At 44.0% G+C, this 27,930-nt stretch overlaps 3 protein-coding genes across 5 annotated transcripts in view; 1 reads left to right on the top strand and 2 right to left on the bottom strand.

Annotated features, from left to right (window-relative positions):
* Positions 1-2,629, bottom strand: part of GRAMD1C (GRAM domain containing 1C) — a 50,657-nt gene extending 48,028 nt beyond the window's left edge. The window contains exons 1-2 of one of the 2 annotated variants that reach the window (XM_052704992.1): positions 2,491-2,629; positions 1,027-1,155 (exon numbers count right to left, since the gene is read on the bottom strand). In XM_052704992.1, the coding sequence (XP_052560952.1) occupies positions 1,027-1,155; positions 2,491-2,565 (204 nt within the window). In that variant the 5' untranslated portion in view covers positions 2,566-2,629. The remainder of the gene's footprint in view (positions 1-1,026; positions 1,156-2,490) is intronic. The other variant, XM_052704990.1, reaches the window with a different exon arrangement.
* Positions 2,630-5,837: 3,208 nt separating this feature from the next.
* Positions 5,838-14,158, top strand: LOC128091791 (uncharacterized). The gene is made up of 4 exons (XM_052705111.1): positions 5,838-5,936; positions 10,338-10,772; positions 13,230-13,370; positions 14,033-14,158. Exons 1-4 carry the CDS (start codon positions 5,870-5,872, stop codon positions 14,035-14,037), a joined length of 648 nt encoding a protein of 215 aa, XP_052561071.1. The 5' UTR covers positions 5,838-5,869; the 3' UTR covers positions 14,038-14,158.
* Positions 14,159-15,788: 1,630 nt separating this feature from the next.
* On the bottom strand, positions 15,789-27,914 carry LOC128091794 (phospholipase A2-like). Of its 2 annotated transcripts, XM_052705139.1 has the most exons (5): positions 26,889-27,914; positions 26,472-26,649; positions 22,524-22,689; positions 18,162-18,268; positions 15,789-16,024 (listed from the first exon to the last, which is right to left on the bottom strand). In XM_052705139.1, exons 2-5 carry the CDS (start codon positions 26,509-26,511, stop codon positions 15,861-15,863), a joined length of 477 nt encoding a protein of 158 aa, XP_052561099.1. In that variant the 5' UTR covers positions 26,512-26,649; positions 26,889-27,914; the 3' UTR covers positions 15,789-15,860. The 2 variants fall into 2 exon arrangements, with proteins under 2 accessions (XP_052561099.1, XP_052561087.1); XM_052705127.1 differs by having other exon boundaries at positions 26,472-27,914.
* Between the last annotated feature and the right edge of the window lie 16 nt (positions 27,915-27,930).

Genomic DNA, 27,930 nt, shown 5'->3' on the forward strand with positions numbered 1-27,930 from the left:
GAAATCAGTGTTCTCACCGTGAGAACATCCACTCAGATTGAAAAGAAGCGATAAAAAGACACAAATTAGGTTGATTAAAAAAGAGTTAGAAAACCCACAGTCCTGGTCCCAGCTCTGCTAAAAGCCCATGGCCTTTAATCTTTCATCTGCTGTGCACAATGAACACCCTGATGAACTCATCAGGACAACGATGTGAAGGTCCAGCGGATGTCCCTGTGCACAAGCTAAGGCACATCATTCACTCTGGGGTCACCTGATGCAGAACCTGAGTCACACTGTCAGATCTCGGAAGAAAGGAATCCAAACACCTCATGAGATCAGGTGTTACCACACCTGTTGCTGCATACAACACACAGGGCTCCCCCTTCCTATCCAACAACCACCCATCCATTGAACTAACAGTAAAACACATTGTTAAGTCCACAATTACAAGTTTACTCTCTGTCAAGATACTGGGGGGAAAAAAAAAAAAAAACAAACACAAAAACAACCACTGAAAGCATGGACACAGTGTTAAAAATGGCGTTTCTTACTACATTCTCCACTGAAGCAGCACCTTGGAGAAAAGCAAAAGGAATCTCCCCTATCTGCTCCCTTTTGCCCTTCCTACTCACAAATTCCTTTCCTACAGAGTAAGCCTACTTTCATGAAAAACACATGCTTACCCAGCAAGGAACAGATACCAAGGAAGCTTATCCAAGACTAAGCATCAACAGTACCTTTCTAAAGGCATAGGGACACTGGATAGGCTGATGAACCATGCAAGGAACTGGGAGACAGGACTAGGCACAGAGGTCTGAAGTCCTGCCACTAACTTGATACACGACATCAGGTAAACAACCTCATTCTCTCTCAGTGTCAGCTTACACTTTAGAAAACTGATAATGACAAATTATCTACCTCACTACATAGGTGGAGAACACTTCACTAATTCATGACTACAAAGCAACCTGAGAAGAAGGGATATAAAGCTAGTATGTAAACACATGGATATAGATAGAGGAACAAATTGGGAAAAAACATTACCCAAAAGCTCCAGTCAGCACTCCAGCTATACTGAGCAGGAACCTGCATCTTCTCTGTGCACGAGCTGTGAGTCTCCTGTGAATCTGCAACCAGCTGGCTAGTAACACCATGATCCACTTCATCAACTTCCTGTGAACAAGGAAGCAAACAATGTCGTTGGACAATGGAAGAGAATGGTCCTGAAATAAGATGTTTAACTCATATGAGAGCTGTGTGTTAAACAAAACTTGACATGCCAGATTTACCTAGGTGAGTGGCAGGGAAACACTCCCAACTGACAGGCTTTTAATTGTTTTTACAGAGTATGCTGTACTTAATTATTACTTACATTGTTATCAGAGTATATTATTTCCTCAGCAGCACCTCAACCTACACACTGAAGCCACACAGGCATGTAACACCAGAATAATATTAACACAAGACAACAGCACATAACATACAGAGCATCTCTAAGATCTGAAGGGCCTTTGAGTGAGTGAGAAAAGCCATGAGAAATCACAGAAAGGATGGAAAAGATCTGTATGATCGCCAAGACCAACCATCAGTCCATCTCCACCATGCCTACTAAATCATGTCCCTTGGTGCCACATCTACATGGCTCTTGAACACCTTCAGAGACAGCGACTCCACCACCTTCCTGGGCAGCCTGTGCCACTGCCTCATCACCCTTGCTGAGAAGAAATGTTTCCTAATATCCAACCCGAACATCCCCTGGTGCAACCTGAAGCCATTACCCCCTCATCCTTCCACTATGTACCTGGGAGAAGACTGCCACCCCACCCCACACACACACCTTGCTACAATGAGATGCAGCGCTTCACAGGTAGACACTTCTACCTGCATCACTTATTACAAAAATAAGCACACTTTTGACAGCGTTTTTCACCGGGGAGGTCACTTTTATTTCACGACAGGAAGCTGAGCCTCAGAAAGGGGAAGACACTTGCCCCAAGCCCCACAGCAAACTGGAGCAGAAGGAACCACCGCCCATAGCGGTGATCTAGAGAGGCAACAGAAAAGGCAAAGCCGCGTTCTCAGCCCCGAGGGAGCCCAGCCTCACCACGGCATCCAGCAGCCGTCCCGCGCCACCACCCCACGCCGCAGGCAGAGATCTTAACGCCACAGAGAGACTTCCCGACCCGCTCTATAATTCAGTTAAGCCCCGGGCACCCCGCAGCCAGTCCGCGGGCGGCCGGCCGGCGCCTCCCCGCGCAGCCCCGAGAGGAGGCCGAAGCCGCAGCGGGGGGCAGAAAGCTGCGGGCCCCCTCCTCCCCGCGCCCGCCCCCAAAAACTTTCCGGAAGGGCGGAGGCGTCCCCTAGGGAAGGACCCCCGCCGCCCCTACCTGCGCAGCCCTAGGGGGGCTGGCGAGATAGCGGGCCGACGGCCGGGGCACGGAGCTCTCCGGCGGGGCCGCAGAAGAGCAAGGGCGAGCCGGCGGGGAGGGCGCGGAGCGCGGCGCTTACCATGGAGGGGGGCGAGAGCGGCGCGGCGCCCGCGAACTGCCTGAGCGGGGCGCACGGCGGGGCCGCGGCCGCCATTTAAAGGGGCAGGCGCCGGCCGGGCCGCGGGGCGAGGACCCGGACGGGAGGCGGTTGCCAGGGAAGAGCGGCTCAGCGGGAGGCCGGGCCGGGGCTAGGGGCCGCCCGCCCGCGTCGAGGGGTTGCCAGGATGGGCGGAGAGGGTCTGCGCTCCCTCCTGCCCACACGCGCGCGGGTCGGGGTCAGCTTCACCGACGCTTTTAGGGAGCGTAGTGAGGGCTGCGAGGAGTCGGGGAGTGTTTAGGAGTGCGGCCGGGGCGGATGCGGCTGGGCTGCAGCTGCCTCTTCTCCTGACAGCGGGAGGCACCGGGGGAGACGGGCGGGGCCGGCCCCGCGCCCCCCTTGTGGGTAACGGCAGGAGCGGGGCTGTGCGTTGAACGGTCAGCTCGCTCCAGGGGGACACCTACAGGGGGAGAGACGTAGCCGGGGTGGAAGAAGTCACTGTGACCGACGTCCACTCCCAGCCGTGGGGCCCGGACAGGACAGCCGTGTGCCGCCAGTAGAGAGTTTCCGAAGTGTACAAGAAGGTGTAATAAAGAACACATTGTTTAGTTCTCTTTTGTTGCTTGCTTTCTTAATTTGGACACCCGAAATCCACATTTTCCTAACTCTTCTCAACGTCAGCTAGGGGACCATCTTTCCTTTTCATCCGAAAGTTGGAATTCTCTCTTAATCTCACTGAGTTACCCCATGTGAGAAGCTTCAACTGACAGCTGCCAGCAGCACCGAGAGCACTTTCTATTCCCTTACGACTGGCCAGCCTGACAGCTTTGCTCAGTCACATCCTATTTAAGGGTGGATTCACGGCAGAATTACTGTCACAGGATAACATGAACACAAACACCATTTGCAAAAACAACAGTAGAACATCTGCCACAGAATGCTTAAGGAGTTTTTTTTTTTTAGAAGCGTACACGTACTTGAGTTTACATCAGATGGAGTCTGGAATCTCTTTGATCCAGCTATGTCTTCCCACAACTTCTCTGCCATGCAGCCACGGCTGGTAGCTTTGCTCTGGTTGCTCTACATCTACTTCTGACTTTGCTGACTACTCAGTCCTCAAAATCCTGTTAGATTTTGATTCCTCTTAAGTCCCTGTACTCCAGCACTTGGGTCCGTGCCCACTGCCCAGCGCCTCTGGTGCAGACCCTGTTCCTAACCCCCAGCTCCATGCCGTTCCCTCGGGCCCCGACTCACATTCAGTTTGCCATCAGTCAGAACCCCCAGATCTCTTTCTGCAGGTTTGCTCTCCAGCCTTTCACCCCCACTGTCTGTATATAGTTCCAGAGTTGCCCCATCTCAGATGCAAAATCCATCACTTACCATGTTAAACTTCACGTGCTTGATGATTACTCAGCTCAGAAATTTGTCAAGATCTCTGTAAGGGAGTCAACAGGTCTTACTAATTTACTATCATCCACAAACTTACTTAGTATACCTTTGAGCCCTGTATCCAAGTTACTGATGAAAACAAAGAGAACTGACCCTAAAAGTGAGCCTTTCAGAAGCCCTCTAGTGACTTGCTACCAGCTTGATACAACCCAGTTTGCTACTATAACTGTTTATGCCAAACCTGTCAGCTGGTTCTTCACCCACCACATTATGTTTTTGTCTAGCTATACACTGCACATTTGTTAAGAAAGATACTGTGAGAAACACAGTTCTTTACTGAAATAATCATCTAGTTCTGCTTGGCTAGCTAGCTGGGTAAACTTATAAAAGGAGATTAAGTTTGACAGTCAACCCATGTCAACCATTCCCATTGTCAACCTTTGTTATTAGTGATCAATGGCTGCATTGTTTGTCAGGCATTTTTCAGTATCTCCCGAAATAATCTTCTCCATAATTTTGCCAGGCATTGAAGTGAGACCAACCATTCTGTAAACACCAGGATCTTATTTCTTGCCCTTCTTGAAAACTGTGACAACACTTATCAGCTTCTGGTTGACTGGAACCTCTCCAGATTCCCAAGACCCGATCCTTTCTTGATCTTTGCTCTCTAGCACTTAGTTAATACTTCTTTCAGAAGAGCCTTGCAATCTAGCTTTGACTGTGTTCAGCTAAGTGCTGTGTTGTTCTGCACAAAGACCCAGCTCCCTTCTTTAAAAATATTATACTTCAGAAAAATTCCTACCTTGTAATTCCAGATCTTCCCACTCTCCCAACCCATTTAAAGCACAGAAGAAATACTTGCTTCTGGGTTCTTCAGACAGTTGTCCTCATGGTGTGGTAGGGTCTTTTAGTCACATGTGGGTTGTTCTTTTTTGGGGGAGGGTGGGGGTGGGGGGGGGATGTTTTGTTTGTCATTTTTGCTTCAAAATAATAAGAAAAGCAGTAATCCTAGTGCAGAAATGTGCAGTGTACGTGTTTTGATTGGTGTGGAACTGAGTTTTTAATGGATATTCAAGTACAGTTCCATTATCTGAAGAGACCTAAAGATAAACAAAATCATTAGATGAGTGTGCTTCTGAACAGGTGCACTGTGAGAGGTGTGAGCCAGCTAACTGGAGTGGCATATGCTCCATACAGCTGCTGAGCTGCTGGCCAGGCTGAGTGTTACAGGTGGAGCTTTGGAGCTGCTGGCATGCTTCCCACACAGTAGTGTTGTGTATTTGCCTTTCTGCAAGCTCAGATTTCCAATTCCAGAGTACAGCAGTAGTTCTGGATGCAGGTAGGCCAACCGTTTTACCAGTATTCTGTTCCATCTGGTGACATGGACAAGCTTTGCTTAAATGGAGTTGAAGTAATGAACTTTTTGATAGCACTGAGGGATAATAATAAAAAAAAAAAAGGGTAATATATTTTACCTGTGAGTATGTATGTGTCCACAAAAAATACTAAATTCCCATAACTTCCTTTCATGATGAATAAGGATGCTTATTTTTCAACTGCTCGAAAAATCAATCCAATTGTTCTCTTTACTCACCTCTGCTATGAAGGAGTTCAGCCAAGAAGAGATCTCCTTTTGAACATCTGAATATTCTGTAAGCCCAAACTTCTGGTTAAATGACATCAAAGCAATTAAAAAAAAAAAAAAAAAAGATCATTTTCCCACTGCTCTCTGAGCATTTTCGGCATCTTTTCTAAGACAGATGAGGACAGCCCCCAGGAAGTCATTGCTGTGACTTCAGACATGGCTGCCATCCAGGCAGCAGGCAGAGAGCTGTGGTAACTTTAGTAAGTGTGACATTCACGGGGCAGAATGTGAGGTCCTGCTGCAATAACATACACATATTTATTTGCCCACACTACCCGTGCTGCTTTTTTGCCTACACTACTAGCAAGATCATATATTTCAGCAGCTATGAGCCAGCACATTGGGAAGCCCTATGGATCTGCAGTGACTTTGTTCCTTTTCTTCCTCCTGGTGGGTGAGTACTAAAACGCCTTCCTTCATTAGAAGAAATACAGTTTATTCCTAGAGCTTGAATTGGAAGCTTCTCTTCTTCTTTTTCAGAAAGTCACTCTCCTCTGAGGGCTCCCTCAGGATGTAGGAAATCTGTATCCAGTGTTGGGCACTGCATTAAAACATGTTTTATTAGCACATCGCTTTTTAGTTAATATGTGTTTATGTCAATATGTGTTTGAATTTGACCCCCAGGATAGAATTCTTTCTGGAAATCTTTCCAGAAAGAGTAGGTTTGCCTGTCTTTTTCTAGAAGAAAGGTTGCGTATCATCATTGTTAGAAGTTTTATTTCTATTTCTGGTTCTCTGATGTATTAGCAACCAGTTGTCTTCCCAAGGTAGTTATTCACATCCACTTGTGAAGATCAATCCTAGTGCAGGGCAGAAGTCATATAAATTGAGATAAGCTATGAAAAGTCATTGATTGCTTAATCACAGACAACTGGGAACCGGTTAGATCTTCTAAAGCACTCTTATGGTACCAACAGAGTATGAAGTTGAGCTCTAAAGCCAACAAAACCACCCAAAATATGGTCGTTCTAGGGCGTGAGGATTTTTATGTGTTTTGGAAGTCCTGTTTGCCCTCTTCTCCATCTGTTGAGTGTGAACAAAGGAAAGGAGGCACAACAAGAAATGTCATATTGTGCACTGACCTCCAGCCTCTATTTTGCTTCCTTGATGTTGTCGGCAGCTAGCAAGCAAAGCTTGCACAGCTGCTCTGGTGTACTCCAGTTTGCAAGAAGTCAGAGGTTTCAGGACTAGAAGAGAGAATGGGCATATTTTAATCACTTCTTTGCAATTCTTCCTCCTATCACCATTCCTTGTGTATTTTGCAGTTACAGCCAAGATATGACCCTACATGGGAAAGTATGAACCTGTGGATTGCGTAAAGGATAGGATGGCAGATTAGTAGGTGCCCTGTTGTGACTGGAAAATGTGGAGCACGTTGTCACATTACAGAAAGTTCCAGAGTGCTTTCACCCCTTTGGTTGAAAACTGGCCATGAATTAATGACTTTATATTACAGTGACCTATTAGATCATCTAATCATTTTTCAAGATCTTGACAGGATCATTCATGCCACAGGTACTCTGCCTAGCTTAAGTGCTTTCACCAAAAAGCCTTGCATTTCTCTCCATGGGGGATTGAGTCCTATAACCCACTTGACAGGAGACCCACACATCATTCTGCTAATGAAGCAACCAACTTAAAAAGAGCTTCGAAGCAGACTCAACAAGGCATTTGGCATTAGTACGCTGCCAAATGCCAATATGATAAAGGCATTGTGTATTTAAATGCCAGTGAACTAGCATGTTCCTGATTTGTAACCTTACAAAAGAAAAACATAGAAGAAAAGTAGGAAAATAGAAGCTGTGCTGTGACCTTCCTATTGAACTGCCCAGAGCTGGGACTAAATGATAGCTTCCTCCTTTTGCATTCTGATTTTCCTAATTAAGCTGTAGGTTACCCAATATTTATTGAATCAAAGATGTGGGGTAACACAGATGACAAGGTCAGTTTTTTCTTAAAGGTAGTGTAAATAAAATTCATGATGAACAGAGGCACCATCAAAGTACATCGTTCCTGTACTGTTATGATCTCTTTAGCACTATCTCTGTGTACAATTGGACAGGGAATATCTGGACCACAGATTACTCTGAATAGCTCCAGTGGGCTCATGGGTAAGATAATGCACAGACACGAGGATAATATTTCATCCAGTCTTTTTCATCAGGATTATTTATTTTAAGGGACTCAGAACTACATTAGTGCTTGGGTTCCTGGTTCTCAGGCTGCAGTTGCCACTGAGCAGTGATTCAGGTACTAGGCCAAAATTTCAGTTTGACTTAATAGCACGAAGCACCGTACATCTCTGAAGTTTTCTCAGGATGTCTATTTCTTTTACTTGCAAAAGTTGCTCAGACAGGTGTGTAGGTGATACTCTCCCTTAGGATTTTGCCCTCCTAGCACACCAGGTCTGGCATACTGTGAGGTGAGCCTGGCTGAGGCATCAGCTGGTCCCATCCCTTTTCCCGTTATCTATTTGTAATGAACCCAAAACACTCAGAATATGGTTAAACTTAATTATTTGCTTTCCAACCACTCATGAATTTGATGGTGTACTACTTTCATCTGTCTTCTCCCTCATGTTCGTGCTTTGGTCAACACCTGGAGCTGAAACCCATTCCTGACCAAAGGGTTTTGGAAACTGTTACTGTCTCACAGAATTGCTCTGTTCCAGAAAATTGTCTTTCTTTTTTTTCTCTTCTGGTCCTTATGGTGTGGGGCTTCCTCGCACAACTTATCATCTTATGTGGGCAGTTCCTTTGAGCCATCCTAGGAGAGCAGAAGCATCACATGTTGTTGCCACCAGATTTCTTAGCTAGCTTGTATTTTCTATATTTTTGGATCAGTGAGTTAACTGTTGTCCAATAACTAAACTGTGAATGCTTTACATCATCCTTTTACAAGGCACATAGAACTACAATGCCCTGCCTTCTGACAGAAACTGTCAGTCCTACTTTATGATTATACAACTCATAAATGACAATAGCTACAAAAACAACTGTAATTTCCTGCCCAACCATGCCTGGAGGAGCCATGCAAGCACTTCTCAAACCGACCATCAGTGAAGTTGGTTCTCCATTGCCTTGAGGCATTTGTCACTGAAGCACAGAGACTATTGTCACTGAGAAATCCTAGCAGGCCCCAGACAACAACATCCCACATCATTTTCATGGCAGTGAACAACTCTGGGTGCTGGGGAATCCAGACCTTCACCTAGAATGGTCTGCAGTGATCAGGAGGGAGGGCATTGACTTGAGTAAAGAAAAAAAAAAAACAACAGAAAAAACTTTTTCCAAAAATTGGTTTGCATTTTTTCTTGGCTAATGCTGTAGGTTTATTGTTAAGAGTTTGTTTTTCCTTCTTTTTTGTTCCAGCTTGGGATTTGAGACAGCAACTATTCCTCTCATCTTCTTAGTCCAGGCTTGGTTCCAGACACGAGATCTACTTGCATTGCTCCTAGCTCAAGCCTGCTTGATACTATGATTAGCAGTTGTGTGAAAGAAGGCAGATTTAAATCTCTATTATGGGCATATCATCTATATTTTTATAACAAAAAGCAGCAGGATAAAGTAATCCCTTCACAGAGAATAGATGTCAGCCAGTGACAGGAATCCTCTTAATTAAAAATACAATAAAACAGCAGTGTCTTCAGGTGTGCCTTCTATGTGTTTCAGGATGTTGGTTGTCAAAATGGAGTTGGCTATTTCATATAGTGAATGTTTTCACAACAGCTCAAAACTTGTACGTTGAAACCAACAGGACAAAACTCACAGTAGCTCTAAGTTGTTGAAAAATAGTTACAGAAAGTGGACTGCCCAGGCAGAATGGCTTAACTAACTTCCTGCTAGGCAAACAATCAAGTCCCATCTTTGTACTTTCCTGCTCTATTTGTAAAATAGATGTGTAATGCACTTAAGTCAGCACCTCTCACCACCAGCTTCCCTTGGCTCCCCAGGTCATATATTCTCCTTCCTTTAATTCTCCCTCTGACATCAGCTTTCTATATTCTCATACAGACACTTCAGCAAGGAATTTATTTTCACTCTTGCAAAGAGTGTTGCTGACTTCTCAATTTTGGCCTCTTTGAAAATCTTCTCTTCAAATTAATTAAACTTTGTCTTTGGGAATTACTGAATTATAAAATCTTTGTGTCCTGAGAGCAAAGCATATAACCATTCTAGAAAAACTCATTCACACCAGTATTTTCAGTATCAATACCTGCAGCATACTAAGATGCCATCCCCAAGGTTGCTGATAGCATCGAATGGGAGCTCAGTCCCTAACAAAGGAGATTCCTTCCTCTGGTCCCAAGATTTTCCTATCTTAGAACTGGAAGTGCATGCTGAAACCCCTAAGAACTTCACGTTACGTTTTGGGATGCAGGCATTCAGGCACACACAAGTTCTCTGTACTTGTCAGAACAGAACTGCCTCTGTGTAACAGTAAGTACATTTCTTTCTGCACCTTGAAAACAGTTGGGATCCTGAGACCTTTAAGAGTGAAAAGTGGGAGGTTAAAATTCCAGGCCAGAGTTCTGAATAAATTGTAACTCTCATCCAAAGCCACTGGACAATGACAATAGTGCTCCCCAAGTATAGCAGGAAATGAGGATCATTCACATTTGCACACATGAACATAATCTTAGCAGGAACCAGGGAAAGAAACGTTATCGCCATAACAGTGACTACCCTTAGGTCCTAATTCCGGGAGGCATTCCTCTCCACCATCATGGGTCAGGAACAAACAGCTATTATCCTATTGCCCTCAACCCTCTTCTTTCTTCTCTTTTCTGATGCAGATGTCGGTGCTAGTGATGGAAACACAAGCAAAGAGAATGCAACGGTATCTCACAGAACACAGGCTCCACTGCTGACTGAGCGATGGCAATTTTCTGTGACTCAAACACCAGCCAAGGAAAAAGCCAAAGAGGGTGAAACTGTGGTCTTGAATTGTCACTTTAACAGCCCACAGCATCCTTCCCTGACTGGTCTGTCAGTGAGGTGGTACAAAGAAGATGAAAAGGGACAGACAAACCTGCTAGATAACAATGTGACCATGCTGCCAAATAATTCTAGGGTTTTCATGAGCGGAGACTCGTCCCAAGGGACTGTCTCCCTGGTGATCCTCAATGTGACAACCAGTGACCACGGTATCTATTTCTGTGAGGTTACACTTCCAGATAAGAAGGTGATGACAGGAGATGGGACAAAGCTGAGGATCAGGAGGGCTCTAGGTAATATTTGATGTTATTTGTATATTCTTTTTTTCCTCCCTCTTCCTCCTCCAAAACTAGTCTAAGCACTTGCAGAAGGAGTGAAATTAGTCTGCTTGGTTTCTAGGACATATGGCCTAGTGTAATGCAATGTCCCCACATAGTTGGATTTCTCATTTTTTTTTCAGGCTAGCTAATTTTGATTGGCTTGCTCCTAGAAACAATCAGACAAGTATTATTGTAACAAGGATCATTTACAAGTAAAAAGGGAAGAAATAGTTCTGTCACTAAAATTAGTGAGCACTAAGAACAAAACTGTCAGAAAAGTTCTCTTGTGTACACATCTCTCTTTGTCAGAACCCCTCTGAGTGGCTGGTATCAGGATATCACCTCAGGAAACAGCTTCCAAGTCTTTTCTTTTGACATTACTTCTCCCCAACGCACTGATCTACATATTCCTTAACTCTGGATGACATAAGTAATCTCACAGTGAAGCACAAGGATCACGTTATATCAGTTCTGCTTAACTTCAGTCCCATTAAAATCAAAGCAGCTATAAAAGTGCCATGCTATATTTTCTTAGCATCACAAATATACACTAGGCATATGAAGTAGGGAGATTGCTTGTTTTGCCTTTATCAGATGGAAATGTCAAAGCAGCTCTCCTTTTCATAAAGGCTAAGCACATTTCAGTCCCAACAAATCAATACATCAAAAGGTTTATTATCTCATTATCTACCTAAAAAAAAGTATCACCTTCTGTGTCAAGAGCATATCATGCAAGTGCCATTTCCCCAATATTTATTATTGAAACTTCCAACTCACTGAGATTCACTAGGCCTTTGCCCTTTTGAGCCTGAATTCTTCCCTTACTAATTTTTACGTAACTACTCAATTTAAAACATGACTAACAAGGCAAGGTGTGCATGAGGACCTGACCATGTATCTTATGAGGTCTCCCACTGGCTTGAGCTCATATTCTCTGTAGTGCATGCTACGATTGCAGTGTCTGCTCCCTGGCCAATGTAATTGCCTTTTTGTGTTCCTGAGAAGATGAAATGCATCATTTCTGCACTACACCTAAATTAGGGGGATGAGAGAACATGAGAAATATAATTCACAAATAAATGAATTGTGCCACAGATCAAGACTGCCCCCCAATTTATCTAAAATGAAAAGGAGAAATTAGATGACAATGTTAAATTCTCCATTACATGAAGCAAATTACATATATTTTGAAGTGAAGAAAGCAATGGTTCTACAGCACCATTGTCCTTCCAATTCAACAAGCAGCCACAAAAATGAACTTTAACTGCAGGACAGTTGGGAAGAGGGGGCTGGATTTTTACTGGTGAGCTACAGCTCACTCACTGGTGAGCAGCTGAGTGTGCATCTATTCATCAAGGTAGCAGAGAGTAGCAGCTTCTCCTATGAATGATTGAACAGATGTTTGGAAATCTGTGCAATAGGTTTCATTTCTGGTTATCACTGCTGACTGGGCATGCAGCTATAGTTATTGGTGGGTCTGTCTTAAGCATGTGCATGAAGACAAGGGTCACCAGAACAGTTGGATCTTTTCTGTACGGACCCTTGCTTCTTCTCAGTCTTGCCTGTGCAACTTGGTGGTAGGTGTCCTGAGTTAGACTAATTAAGTGCTGATTAAAACTGATGAAAGATTTCAGGATTTGTCTTATAGTCAGTACATTAGCAACACTATCCAATTTTTCTCATGAAGCTTAAATGCAACTAGTTTCACATATATCATGAATGCCTGATTGTATTCTAAGGGCAGATGAAACTGAAAGGCTTTAAATTATTCTTTTATTATCCTTCCTGGATGAGTCACCTGGCACAATGAGTACCACAGGGCAGTCACTTAAAATCTGATCAGATCAGTCTTTGTGCCATTGTCCAGCCAGTTCCCTCTCTCTACAAGTACACTTATCCTCCAGCAGGCTCTGCCATCACAGGGCAGGTGCTTCTCACAGTACACTCCATAATCCTTGTCCGAGACCATGCTAATGTGCTAACCTAACCAATGGCTCTTCCCAAATCATCCTCCAGTTTGAACAAATAACAAAGGTAGAATTCCAGTGTGCATCTCACAGAAAATGGGATAATTCTATCCCTACCGTGTTCCCAAAGAACAACAAATAAAAGAAAGGACTGCAGCAGAGCTGTGCACACCTTTTGATGCTGTTTCATAACAGTACTTGACTGTTAAGGGAAACTGTCTTATCACTAATCCCCCAGAAAACGTAGCAGCTTCCTACCAAGGAATGAAAAAAATCAACTCCACTGTGCAATACGTTCTCTCCTGTGTGGAAGCCAGCAATGTCATGTCAGGCAAGACATCTGTGTAATCAATACCATTGTAAGTAGCTTCCCTATTGACATTGCAGAAATTGTGCTAGCTGCATTGCATTTGCTTGCCTGAAAGACACTTTACATTGCTCTCTGCCTTTTTTTGTCCCTCAGGCTTGTTTGGTATAGAAGAATCTATTGGAACAATCATTGGGGTTGTGGCAGCTGGTATTGGAGGCCTAGGAGTTCTGATTATCATTTTAACCCCACAGCTAAGGAGATGCATCCTCTGCATGAAACAAGGCTCTCAACAAGGTATGGAGCACAAAACAAAACCTGGCATAACTTGCTAGGAAGTTACTTGCTTCCAAAAATGCCTTTTTAAACTTAGGTTGGAATTAGACATTTACTTACCACTAGCCAGAGGTCACCTGAGGAGAGTTTGGCGTACCCAAAAGCTTACCTATATTTTCCAGGTCAGTCATCTGGTCTAATAATAGTAAGCTGACACCAAAGGCTGGATTTCAAAACAAGTTTAGCTCCCCTTTTGTGCAACCCAAGATGCGGTGTGCATTTATGAACGAGCTCAGCTCACTGGAAACTTTGCTAAACAGGACTCCTGAAAAACCCATTTTTATTTTCTCTTCTCCCAACGCTCAAAAATCTGATTCAACCTGCTGAAATCAAACCAAACCGAGGCACAAAAGCCACGCAGAGCTGCGCTCGCTCCTCACTGGAGCGCTGCCGCCCTCTGATGGCCATTGTAGTGGAGAAGGGGACATAGGAGCGGCCAGGAGCTCTGCTCCCTCTCCCCGCAGCATTACTGAGCACAGCATAGTCCACTTCTGCCCACGCAGCATCAGTCCTCTGCAAAAACACTGAGAGAGCGGAGTTCCCAACACACTGCCTTGCCAGATTGCCTTGGGAGAGTTTGTTGTGCTGCACTAACCCGGCTCTTTCTTTTTCTTCTTACTCAGCATAGCTTGACCTGCAGAGCTTCACGAAACACCAGAAGATGCAAAGGCTAAGCACAAAGTAATTTATCATGCCCTGTAAGCCAAAAAGGAGGCTCTAGATGTAATAAAAGCTTTTGCCTCAGCACATGTTGTCTTTGGCATTTGCAATATGTTTATTTTCCCGCAGCCTTGACAGCCACAGTGGCATATTCAACAGCCTCCTGCCGTGAAGAGCAAAACAACCTTTTTAAAAGGAATTTGTACTGTTATCTACTGAGGGCCTACTCAATCTGGCCACCTATCTCTTTATCTGGACTCTGATGGGATAGTTCAGATCTTTCCCTACGATTACATATTATCTCAAAAGTACTCCAAGTTTGCCAGCACTGTTAAAAACGAACAGAATGAAAGCTTCCACATGCTAACACCTGCCCAGGGGTATCCCTGTTTACCTGCCCAGAATGTGTGACTTCTGGGGTGTTCTCATCTCCCTAGCAACTTTTCCATCTTGGTGCAGAGGCTCTTGTCCAGTTGGCTTGCTCCAGCCTACAGTTCTGCAACAAAGAGGCAAAGGATCACTTGAATGCTACCTCATGCTGAAAAAATAGGGTTTAGTTTTACTCTTCCAGCAGGAAGCACAACGTTCATATATAAACCGTAAGGAAAAAATATTGAAGGTTTGGTTGCTGTAAATAATGTTCTCTATAGCCTGAGTCCCCTGACATGACAGTAGTTGGTCCCCAGGAGGTCAGTGGCAGGGGAATGTGCCCATAACTGTATAGCAGAGCTGCACATCAGTGAGTGAAGCACACACATATGACTTGTGAGGAACATGCTCTTTTTCACAGTGTAGGTGATCCTCCTGGTAAAAGTCAAAAACCCACGCACCAGAAATATTCCAGTGTGACTTTGCTTACCTTTTCACAGAAAACCATAGAACCATAGAATCGTTTTAGTTGGATAGGACCTTTAAATATCATCTAGTCCAACTCCCCTGCAATGAACAGGGACATCCACAGCTACATCAGGTTGCTCACTGCCCTGTCTATCCTGACCTTGAAATTCTCTTTGGACACAGCACCCACCATCTCTCCAGTCAGGCAGTTCCAGTGCTTCACTACTCTTACAATAAAAAACAAAACAAAAAAACCCCCATTCTTCTCATATCCAGTCTAGGTTGCCCCTCTTTTAAACTCCCCTGAAGTGTCCCCAGCATTGTGAGGCAAGAACATAGGGGAGAAGATGTCTGGCTACATTAGCTCAGAAACATGTGGTCTCTGTAAGAAGGGATAGAGCTGCACCCTGGGCAAGAGCTCTTCGCTTCCTTTCGGTAGGAAGCAGCTCAGCCACTTTTCTGAGTGCCCATAACAAATACTCAGGATCCCTCCCTTTCCGTTGTTTCTGCTCCTGCAGCTCTAGGAAGATAAAGTGGATCACTGTACTTCAACACTGGCATGCCCCAGCTCTTCAAAATCATCTTTTTTTACTGATACCTTTTTTCTCTCTTTTTTTTTTTTTTTTTTTTAACAAGTCCAGCAGAAGCCTCTACCTATTTTCCAATTGATGTACAAACATGTGGGAGCTAAAGATCAGGTTGCTATGAAAGGACAAAACAGCCATTTATTGACAAGCAATGTGTCCTAACATGTTTTTGGAAAAAAGATAGGAAAGTAGGGTTTTATTCTTCCCTCAGAAATTAGAAGATGCACGTATCTTACCCTATTCTTCCTTCCCATAAATTATGGCCTAAAAGAAATTTTCTCAAGCTATCGTTAGCTCTGGTAAAAGAGGTAAAATTTTATTCCAGTGTGTTCAGATTCAAAGGATTAGAAGAAAGTTCCTTTAAAAACTATTTTGACCCTCCATATCTGAAATGGCAGGTTGGATGAGTCTGCCCACATAGAAAGTCTGGCCAGAGGACAAACTGTGGGTTGTAAGGGGCTGTTCCCCAACACTGGGCTGCTTCTTGGTCACACAGGCACACCATTTTTTCACATGGGTCTGTCAGGTTATCTGCAAAAGAAGATGAACAAGAGATGAAAGATTCTATATTGGATCAAGGGGATGAGCAGTTGTAAGAGCGAGCAAGGCTGTAAAAGGGAATACAGGTCATGGGAGGAGGCAGAGGAACCAGGGAACTCAGCAGCAGGGTTAGCTGATTTCTTTTAGTCAAAATCTACAGGAGCTGATCCAAATCATATACATGAAGCTATATAGAATGTAATCACACAACTGCATAACTAGGTAAGGAGCACAGGGAACATAGAAGCAATTAGCTCAGGTGGATGCACTGCAAAGGACTAATTTTCATATAACAAATCCCATCCCACCTATAGGCATCTTAAAAACATTAAGCTGATATTACCTAAAAGCACGGTGCTTTGTTTATTTGAAGCTGGTCCTATTGATTATCTAACACCCTCCAAAGCCTACAGTAGGCAAAGTTTAAAGTGTAATTTCATGCATGTGTGCCCAGGCTTTGCTCCAAAACTAACTCTAATGAGTAGAAATCTTTCCAGATTTCACTGGACTTCACTGGATCAACACCGTGTCTAATAAATACACAGAGTCCCTGCTTTCAAAGATTTTCTGAGGAGAATCATGTGTCTACAGCTGAAGGGTTTCAATGGGCCCATTCACAAGGACTCAGCATTAAGTCCTTTTCTTAATTAGCTATCAACACTGCCTGGTTTTCTCCCTGCCCACTGCTTCTTGAGGTCTTCCTGTGCTATGCCAATCACTGCCAGCCTAATGTCAGAGAGAGCCTGCCTTGTAAGCCAGTTCTAAGAGCACAATGTTGTTTTTATTTTTTTCTGAGCAGACCCCACAGCTCAAAGCCTTTTTTTTTTTTGTATTCCAGATATTTACCATACTTATGTGTGATGGCCTAACTGAAATATATGGCTTTGCTTTTTTCCCCCCCCCCTCCCCCTCCATTTCACAAGCAAAATTGCATAGCAGTAGCAAACGACGGAGAGGAATCCCAGGTAAAATGAGTTTCTGTTTAATTTACCTGAAAATATCTGTGTTTAGGATACAGTGCCAAGCCACAGGCATTTAATTTCCTCTTTCATAGCATGTACAGTGAAAGCAGTTCTGCTTGTAATTTCTCTGGATATCATTCCTCTAGATCCAGTAAATGTGCCTCAGACTACAACACTTCATTTGTTTTGTCTGAACAGAGTAAGACGTCACACCTTCACACCTCAGTGAAACCTGCTGCAGCCTGGGGTAGGAAATAACCCTTCAGAGAACATTTCCATTGCTCCTCTCCATCGTGGATATAAGAGAAAGTGAAGTTTGTTGATTATTCAGGGAGAACAGTTACCAGTTGCTCATGGGGCCTTGCCTGGACATCAGTTAAGGAATATATGGCATTTAACTAAAGCTTATAAGGCAGGCTGGAACAAGTGCAGCCCATTGTTACGGGACAGCATTGCATGCCTCACGTGTTTGATGATAAACTTCACATCTGCAATCAGGATCAAAAATGATGAGTTACATATTGAAATAGCTAGCAGAAAATATCAGTTAGCTACTAAAATACAAAATGGATAAATCAAAAGAGCAGTAATGTCTAGCAAAATATTCCTTAGCCAGTACGTAGTTTAATAGATGGTTCTTGAACAGGGAAAGTATATACAGTGAATGTGTGGTGCCACACCCTCTGTCTGCTGGCATTTTCAGCTGCTTGGGGAGGCTGGGAATTGTACTGGAAGAATATGATCTTCTAGCAAGGTAGAAATAACTCAGTTTTCAAGCAAGTAGCTCTGATGGCATGGGGACAGGTTTTACTCTCACACATTCCTTTTCAAACTTTCAAAGAGCTATACAAAAGATTTTACCATCAGGGACTTTTGGAAGACTTCAATATAGAAGTGACAAATTCTAAGACTCAAGTCATCTGGTGCATGTCAAAACAAACTGGTGTGTACTACTGACGGGTTGCTACTGTGCAATTCAAGACCTCCTTGACTGGTACCAGCTGTAGAGCTGAGCAAGCCTACACACACTGTATGTGCCTGTGGCACTTGAAATCACTCAACTCTGAAAGCCTCAAAATCCCATCTCTGAGGCACACAAAGCTTTTGTGTTAGGCAGTGTTTCTGTGGAGGAAGGAGGGAACTAACACAGGCTACTGTGTCCTTACCACACCGCACGGCATTCTGCTCGCACACCCACTGGTAGCGCTGTGCCTTCGGACTGCAGCCCTCTCTCTCTGCCTTGTCGTAGCAGCAGTCATGCCTGTGGCAGCACCTTAGGGAGAACAAAAGGCAGAGTTTGGGATTGGGCATCCTGCATACTTTGCTCACTGGTGTTTTCAGGCACTGCAAGGTTACTCCACTCACCCACCGCTAATTACAGCTCTGTCAGTAAATCAACAAACAACGTTATGGCATTTCTATGAATGCTCTCTTGTCTTGAGAGCATATTAATGCCATGTTTGTCCCCATGAATACCACACGTTTCTTCTTTCTCTATGATTTTGCCTTCAGAAAAACAGGTGTGGCCAATCCCCAGATCATGGTAATCCGCCATACTGAAAGGAGCTGAAGCATTATGATGAGGTGCGTGACCATGGCTCACCAGCTGAGGTTTGGATCATCTTAGAATCTGGTGTCAGGATGATTTTCACTTTCCTTGGCATCAGTGTAGCAGCTGGCTACAAACTCATCATCCTCAGAAGTGGGATTCATAGCAGCTGACTTTATGACCGTAAGCATAAAGGGACACAAGGGACTGATCTATGCTCCCTTCCTGTATATCAAGAGCACAGTTCACATGATCATATTGCAGGGATCTAACAGGTGAAAAACAACACATTTGAAAGTACTGATTGCCTGTCACTGACCATAGAGAGGGCTGAAGGTGGCTAGCTCAGCTTTTGTCTGTACCACAAGACTACTCAGGAAGGACATTTGCTCTGCTAAGTGCTTCAGAATACACAGGAAAACTTCATCCTACTCGAATTTTATTCCAGTAATTTAGTGAAAGATTCAGCAATTGAAGAAGTTCTATGATGAGCAACAAGGTTTGTTTCAGCAAGAGTGATACATCACAGGCTGGAGTCAGGGAGGAGCCATCTCCTGTTTCCAGAAGCTGTCCCATGGGCACGCTATAGAGGAACAAACATTTCCTCAAAGAGCTTCAGAATGGAAAGCAGCCTTACTGGATATAAATACCTACAGGTTTTCCTGTTAAGAGTGACAACAATTTCTGTAATTCAGCAGGTGAGCTTATTCAGCCCACAGAACCAGCTCTGTTGGGCATGATGGCCATGTGGTTCAGATCTCCGTTGGTCCAGAGCACCTCACTCCTGGGCTTGTCCTGAAGATGCTGGAAGTGAAAGGGCAAAGGAAAAAAGAATTCACTGTAGAAAGCACGAAAGTCTCAGCTTTCTTCAACCCAAAGGAATGAAACTGCCCTTCAGGGAGAGTCATAGAAGGAATAAACAGGAAAAAAAAAAAAAGTACAGTGAGAGATAGATTTCTGAGACAAGATCTTGTTGGAGGTAGAAGATTGTCTATAAATCAGACAACAAAAAGAGAGCAGAAGAGGTAAGCCAGCTAGCAGTGAAAGCCAGCTGTTTTTAGCTCTCTTAGTGAAAGTCAGGGCAGTTACATGAATTCTGCAGGGCCACAGGAACTGGGGAACAGTTCTGCTTCCATTAACACCATTTCCTCCTACAGAGAGTGATACCAACACAAAGTGAGAAGACTAACTCATATTTTAGCTGCTTTGAAAAGACTGCCAAGGTATGAAGAGTGAGGAAATCTATCATCCTTTTGCCATCTTCAGACATCTGTTCTATCTGGAAATGTCCCTTCCCGCATCTGGGTCAGAATGTGGTGTTGAACTCTTAATAGCCTGCTAATGCTCAGTCACACTAACTCAAACAATGCCCGCCAACAGTATGGCAGAGCACTGGTCAGTAATTATAAAAGACAAAAACAACTGGGTTCATCTAGTTAACAAACAACTGACACATCATCTGGTGGGATCAGACAGCCCTAGTGACTACAGACAACTCTACTGGCCTAATCTGACCCCTGCAGTGAGCACAGCTGCTGCCTTCAAGGTAAGAATTTGTCACAGTGTGTTTGTCATGTAAACAGCTCAGCCATCCCCATGGTGCTTTAACCCAAAAAACAGAGAGGAAATCTCTGAGTTTGCCAGGACTGAGTTTGCCCCTCATCTCACCGATGCTTTCGGGGAGATTCTGAGCACTTTTGGGTCCTGCTCGGCAAAATGGATTTTGCCTAAATACCTTTCCTCAGGGTTTCTATGGATTTGCTTTGCATAAGTGGGAATGTGGATGCTTCCTTCCAGGAAATCTCAAGCAGAAGGGTGGTGCCATGTCCAAGCTGTGCACTAAATCCTATGCATCACATTTCTAGGAGAAAAAAATAAGGCGACAAGCCCAGGGAAATGCAGACATTATGGCAGCAGTCCTTTCAGTTGTGGTGCAGTAATGCAAGAAACAGAACTGGGAAGGAGAAACAAAACTATCAACGTTATGGAAAAGAAATGCCATCATGACTAGAAGTGAAGAGATTATGGAACAAAAGGAAAAACTGGCAACACCGCATTGAAGTCAGAATGTGGAATAAACCTTATAAAACCATTACCCACTCAATAGCACCTTTTCTTCCTCCATGAAAGAGGGATGCTGAAAAGCGCTCTAGCCCTGTCTAGACAGACTGACTGAATTACTCACAAGCAAATCACTCCTAGGTTTATTACTGAGACTCCTAAAACAGACAAGATGAGGTGAATCATTTTCAACTGTGTGTGTCCTTCAAGGCCTGCAGCTTTACCACTCTGCATCTTTCTTCCCTAGAATTGCAAATATGGAAAATAATGTGGTCACTGTAACTGGCATGGGATACTCAGCCACAATGATTTTTGCAGTATCAGAGGATTTCTTTGGTGAACACAGCCTGGAAACATTCCTAACTAAATGTAGTGTCATTGCTAATTCTTCCTAGCTGAGAATCAAACTAAAAAATCTTTCTGGTTTTCACCAAGCATTACTGCTATGCAACAAAAATGAATGCTCTTAGAGCATCAAGCTTTCTAAATACCTAACTCTCTGGTATTTAGAGACATTTCCATTTGCAGAGTTACCTTTTTCTGCCATTAGGATAAAATTCACATCCCATGGAAATCAAAGAGCAGCAGAAACATCCACCAATGAATACCTGATCAGATGTTGCTCTCTATTTTTCAGGAGTATTGAGCACTTGCATCACCCAGAGTCACCAAAACCTGGTACCAGTGAATATCTGTGGAAAACGGCTTCTAGGTGACTCCATCTGGGCCTTCAGCAAATGAAGTATTCAAATTAGTGAAGTCATGTTTTACTTTAAAGAGTTGACTGTGAGAGTCTTGATGATAAGAGATTATAAAGGTTAAAACAAAAATGATTAAAATATTTACAATCACAGCTGTAGATGGTTACAAGCATATCAAGAGGTACTATTAAACATTAGCAGTAATCTCTAGGCCTGAAACCTAGGACACATCATTGCTAGCTACTCATTTTTTTTTTTCCTAAGTCTTATGTTGAATGTTTCACAGACAGCACCCATAAACCAAAGATGTGAAAAAATGGCTTTGGGAGGGAAACTTTCCCCTGCATTAATGAAGAGAGATGCACTCATTTAAATAGCTCCTTGCTCCTTCATGCCCACCGAGGAAATGGTCATTAGCCTAGGCATCTTGCACCCTGGAAAGCTCAGTCAATTTCCTTTCCAGTGAGCTATGCATTGTCTTCCCTTCTGAGAAAAGCTGCTCTAGTGTGTGGATAACACCTGACTTGCTGACTGCAGATAAAAGCAGATAGAATTGTGTGCTCTGCCTTTGAGGTTTTAAATGAGACCAGATTGCACGTAAAGGGCTCAGAGCACACCAAAGTCCATCACATTAAAGATTTACATGTATGGTAACTGCAAAGTACAAGAAGCCTTTCATTGCAACATCTCATCAATTCATTTTTACTCTTGGAAATAAAAAGCACAGCAAGGAAAAGGGGAAGTACTACCACGTTCTAAACAGTTGTTTTTCTTGCTTGATTTGCTTTAAACAGACAGGTGATGAAGACAACAGGTTTGATTAACTCCTTGCAAAATTCTAGATCCCTCCAGAGGGTGACCAGTAATATTCCTATCACTGCCATTTTCAGGAAGACATGAATTGATCATCCAAACCTTTTAATCACTCCTATCTCTTCATGCAGGGCTTGCCTTCTATAGGATGTACTATTTAATGAGCTCATATCCTGGTTTCTTCCTCGCCCTCCACCCACATAGTACAAGGTCCCAGGAGCTCTGCTCTCATCCAGGAGGTGGCAAGGCCCTCATTCAAACACCAGATGGTACACAGCTCCTTGCTCATAGTGGACAAATATTAAATTTCCTCAGTAGTGAGTTCTTAGAGGCACAGGAGTGCAGATAGGGAAGAATATGGAGATCTACACTGCTTTTGGACACACAGTTGAGGTTTTTCTTACCAGTCTGTTTTATCTTTAGGCCAGCCTCGTCCTCCCAGTCCACAGTAACATCCGTAGCCAATATATGCCAAGGGAGACCGTCCCGTGCCACATGATATAGCTCCTGCCAATTCAATGATTCCTCGGGTGTGTAGTGAATGGGATTTTCCCAGAGTACTTTTCCAAACTGCAAAGACAGGACATGGTTTCACACAAGGATTAAAAATACGCTGATTTTCTTAAAACCGTCACAGGGAGATTATTGGTCTTGATCAGTTATTTAGATCGAGCCTTGACAATCTAACTAGCCATTATGTTCACCCTGCAAAGGGAACTGATATGCAAACATACTCCATATAGGCAGCTCAGATAAGCCAGACTTCCTTGCTCTGGTGCACCAGTGTGTGACTGTAGCTAGATTGCACCTGAAGCTACATTGCAATTTGAAGCTGCATGCCCAGATTTGCACATTATGGAATCTGAGAAGTTCATCTTGGCTGGGGTTATGCAAGCTCCATGCAGAGTCAAGTAGGTTCACTGCACTGTAGAGTTCCCAACCTGGCAGAGCATATTGGCTAGGCCAAGATCCTCGTGCATTGTGAAGCAGCAGTAAGCCAGCATACTGCCTGACTGCACCCTAACTCCACAGAAAAAAAAACAACCATGAGGTTTCTCTGTTGCCCAACATGCCTTGTATTATTCATGATACTTTAACTTGTTTTCCAGATCATACAGAGCTGACAGTACTACTAGCTTTCATCCAGAAACAGCTGCAAGCCCTCAGGCCTGCAAGGCATACTTTGTTCAAGACAGAGGGCCTAAGTTAGCTAGGATGCACGGATAATGGCTTTCTTATGAGCATTTTGAAGCACTGGCAACACACATTTGTTTCTGTTACTACAGTCCACTTAAGTCATAATGCTAAGTTGGCTGCATAAATTTGGGGAAGAAAAAAAAAAAAAAAAAAAAACCAGGAAAAAACAAGAAGTTGTTACTTGAAGTTCAGACAGCCACCTAAGCCAATCTGGAGTTTTTTGAGTTACAGATCTTTCAAATAATATCGTGATTTCAAATGTTTAATTTAAAACTTTTCTTTTTCCTTTATAAAGAGAACCACCAACTCAGTTGCAGAAACTGTTACAGAAACCAAGAGTATCAGCCCCAAACACATAAATCACTTTGAAGCTTGATAGGAGCTTTGATGCTTATCACAATAACAATGCAACAAACAGCAGTGATTAGCGATTACCCTCCTGGGCTCACAATGAACGACCAAGTGTACTTTGGGCTCTACCAACATGCACCACAGCCCATCCCCATTAAGGCTGGGCTGCTCACTGCTGGTACCAAACCCCTTGGAGGTGCTGCCAGGCTCCCCAGCATTGGCCCCACTGCCCCCTGGCTGTTAGATGGCCTGAGCTTAGGATGGGGCTCTCAGCATTTTGGAGCCTGAAGGAGCTCACAACACAGAGCAGGGCTTTGACCCTGAGCTGGACCTCTTTATAGTACTGTGCAAACACGGATTAATTAATCCCCTAAACCACTCGGAGACTCAATACTATTATTAAAACTGTTACTTTCCTTTTAAAACCCAGTCATCTAATCCCCTCTCTTGGGCCTCTCCCCTCTTGTACTCCAGCTCACTTTCTGGGTTTGATCCAGATCTCTCTGAAGGCAATGTGGGTCTGTCCCCATTACTATCAATCTGTCCATTTGCTCCTCTCTGCTAATGGAGGGCTTGCAGCCCAGCCCCCCGTTGCTTCTGTCATCATTTTACCCCAGCAGCTGGCTGCAGCCAGCTCAGAAGAGCAAAGCCCCTGTCTCAGGCCTTCACACAGCCTCCTTATGTTTCCAGTGCACTCCTCAGGGATTAAATGCACATTCCTGAAAAAGTAACAACTCCCCTCACCTGAACACTACTTGAGTGTTCAGTTTTTGTGCTAAAAACACATTAAACCCATGTTGTTTGAAAGTGAAGTGGTGACCTGTTTCCCTTGTCTAAACAGTGGATGCTTCACAGTCAGCAGCACTGCCACAAGTAACACCACCAAAACTGCTGAACTGCTCTGGATTTCAGGCAAAAAAAAAAAAAAAAAAAATCACACTTCTACAACCTTCTTTAGACTGCAGACCTAAAAACATTCCAACAGAAACCTCTTTGTAGGTGTTCAACCTTCTTCCTGAGAAAGAGCCTGGTTTATTTTTCAGCCATCTTTCCTGACCTTTTAAGGTGGGACCACTGTACTCAGCCTGGAAACAGAGGCTGGTGTAAGGTAACTGCCTCACCCAGAAGAAAGACTATTCTTCTTTTGGGGATATCTCTGAGGATCAAGGAACTGTAATTACTGCACAGAGTTAGTTATGAAAGCAGAGAAAAGGACCCAGAGGGAATTGAGTCCAGAAGAAAGGCCTTAGGCTTTGCTCCTTGAGAGTTTGACATAATTAAGATACTCAGGCAGCATCTCATGTTTGTCTTATCCTTTGAAATCTGGGTGGGCTTAGAGCTGGCAGCAAGGTACTGTAGCTGATGGCTGGCCTTAGAAAGCAATTTCACTATCAAGTGTTCAGTTAATAACTGGAGCAGAACCAAAACTGCATTTTCTATGCTGGGCAGCTAAGCAAAACGTGTGGAATCAGTGAGAGACAAGTCTCCCCAGCAGCTTGAAATCAGCCACAACCCCCATTACAGTATGGTCTATCATTAGCTATACAATGAATGGGGAGCCTCAGCAGGGAGCATACCTGCAAGGAGACGAGAGGAGGTGGGTCTGACAACTTAAACCTGCTATTTCCTTTTGAGACAAGCAGCCTTTGTTGTAGATTAAGGCAATGGGTTTTTTTTGGTTTGCTTTTTAAAAACAGTGCTACAGATACAGCCCACCAGGACAAGAAAGTAGACATAACAGTCTCAAAGGGTGGAAATTCTAGTTTGCCAAGCACAAGAAAGTATAAACAGTTGATCACAGATATGCAAAAAATGAATGAGAAAGAAACAATTTAGCCGCAAGTATGGCAAACATACAATGATGTGTTGATATCAAAAAGAATGGATGAGAAAGTGTCCTATAAATCACTTTCTGGTTCTTTAAGGCATAACTGCATATTTAAGAAATACACCTATCATTAAGGGGATGAGATTAAAGTGGGACACCAGCTATTCCTTCCCAAATCTATAGCCTTCCACTCCATGATACACATTCCCAGTGAAGTTTGAAATGCAGTAATCAATTAGATACTGTAAAGAAAAATGTTTTGTTTTTTTAACAGCTACGTGTAAATAACCTCACTTCCATTCAAGATGTACTTGCTTTGCAAAGGATCACCAGGCACCTAATTCTGTGCAGAATTAAAATAGAGGCCTTTGTGTGAATTCTGACTGTGTGTTCTTATGGGCATGAATCCCAACAGTGATAGCACAGGTAGAACCTCAGACAATTCACTGTCACAGTGCTACTGCGTGCAAGGTCTTTATGTTAGCAGACATTCATTGCTTTTCTTAAAGGATTATTTTTGTTTTGAATTTTGTATGAAAGGAAGGCCAGGTTGGATGAGGCCCTGGGTAGCCTGATCTGGTGGGTGGCAACTGTGCTTACAGTATGGGGCTGAAATTGGGTGGGCTTTGAAGTCCCTTCCAACCCAACCATTCTGTGATTCTATGAAGATGGCTCATTTGGCAGAAACATAGAAAGAAGGCACTTCTGCAAAGAAGCACCAACACCAGCAACCTTGTAGCAGAAAATTATCCTCAAAAGAAAGTAATCTGTGTTTTTGCTACTGAAGCCACCATGGAAACAAAACAGGCACACAGCTTGCTTACACAGTCCCACACTACAAAGTTGAAGAGAAAAAAAAAAAAAGGCAGTGCAAATACTATGGGTGAAGTAGGCAAAGCTGGCAGCAAGGGGAGAAGCTGTCCAGGGTAGGTGGGGGGGGAGGGGGGAGGGATGGAGCGTGGGATGTAGCACTCACCTGCCTGTAGCAGAAGCAGCAGCAGCAGCCACCAGCCCATGGGCAGAGCTCCTCGGTACCGGTACGATGCTGTACTGGCATTCAGCAGCCCAGTGCTGCCAAGCAAACGGAGGTGTGGGTGTGTTCAACAGCCCTCCTCTTCCAGGGTTTTTATGCATATACATCTGCCTGCGTCCGCCTGCAAGACAGAAACACTCCCTCCTGCGACTTCCCTCAGTCCCAGCCAAGTCCCAGACCTCCCCAAAGGGCTCCCTGCTGTGCTGCTGAGGGCGAGGGCTGCCCCTGTGTGCTGCCAGTGGCTCCACGAGGGGCTGGCATCCCTGAGGCAGCCCCAGCATTAAGCTGTGTTCCTTCACTAAGCTGTTTTCTTACAGACCCTGGTTAACCTCTGAGTGGCTTCGGAAAAGGGAAGCTTACCACTGCCCTGCCTGTGGCTTGGGTTTTTCTGCTGCAGCATCCACCTGACAAGGATTCTCCCTTTTTATAGATATTCTTTCAGGGTGTATATATATAAAATACATATATATAAAGATTATTTATCATATTTAAAAAAGAAGAGACAAAACTATAAACACCTAACAGAAAAATAATCCTGTTAGATACAAATATCTAATTATAAACTGACCGACACAGCTAATTCTAAGCCACTCCTGAGGCAAAAATACCCACTACTGCTGAACCTATTACTGCACCTGACCAATACAACTAATTTCATGAACACTGCCCAGTATGTGGGTTCCAACCACAGACAGTGGTTAGGATCAGGTCCTAAGGCTGAGCTGGCATATACTGAGTTCATTCCAGTTGCTGCAGGCAGCCTGACTGCAGAGGCAGTGGCTGCAACAGGCTGCTCCACTGGGAGAAGGAGAGAAAGAGAAAGCTGTCAGCCTGTTCTGAGGCACTCTTGATGACATTCACTGTGGTAAAGCTGTGCCTCCCTGCTTAATGGTGTGCTTCTAAATATTTGCTTGCTAAACATTGGCATTTGAATCAAAGGTCAGTGGCAAGTGGCTTACTTGGGCTTCCTTTTTCTGAGCACAGTCTGGCTGCAGCTGCAATCTTTACTGGGCAAGTTTTCAGGACACTGTTATATACTGGGTACCTATTGTGACACAGAGCACATGAGAGAACAGAGGTAGGCAAAATAGGCACAGCAACAGAAATGCAAGGCATGGACTTCACCAGTCATGCAATTGCTCTTCACTCAGAGCTCGGATGGGTGAATACAGTCCTGCAGTGACTGTGAGCCTGAAATCTCACCTGAAGGCTCACCACTACCTCTGCCATGGGCTGTATGCTTGCACCAGGAAAGGGAGGAAAGCAATAGGAGGACAGCACCCAACCACAAGTTCATGTGCAGTCTCACAGTGCCCAGGAGTAGCTGTGCAGCTTATCCTTCCTTCCTCGGGAATTCCCTCAAGTAATTAGACCGAAATGGTAATTTGAAATCCTTGTTGAG

The sequence above is a fragment of the Tympanuchus pallidicinctus genome, unplaced genomic scaffold (assembly GCF_026119805.1).
Source record: "Tympanuchus pallidicinctus isolate F22 unplaced genomic scaffold, pur_lepc_1.0 scaffold10, whole genome shotgun sequence".
Lineage (NCBI taxonomy): Eukaryota > Metazoa > Chordata > Aves > Galliformes > Phasianidae > Tympanuchus > Tympanuchus pallidicinctus.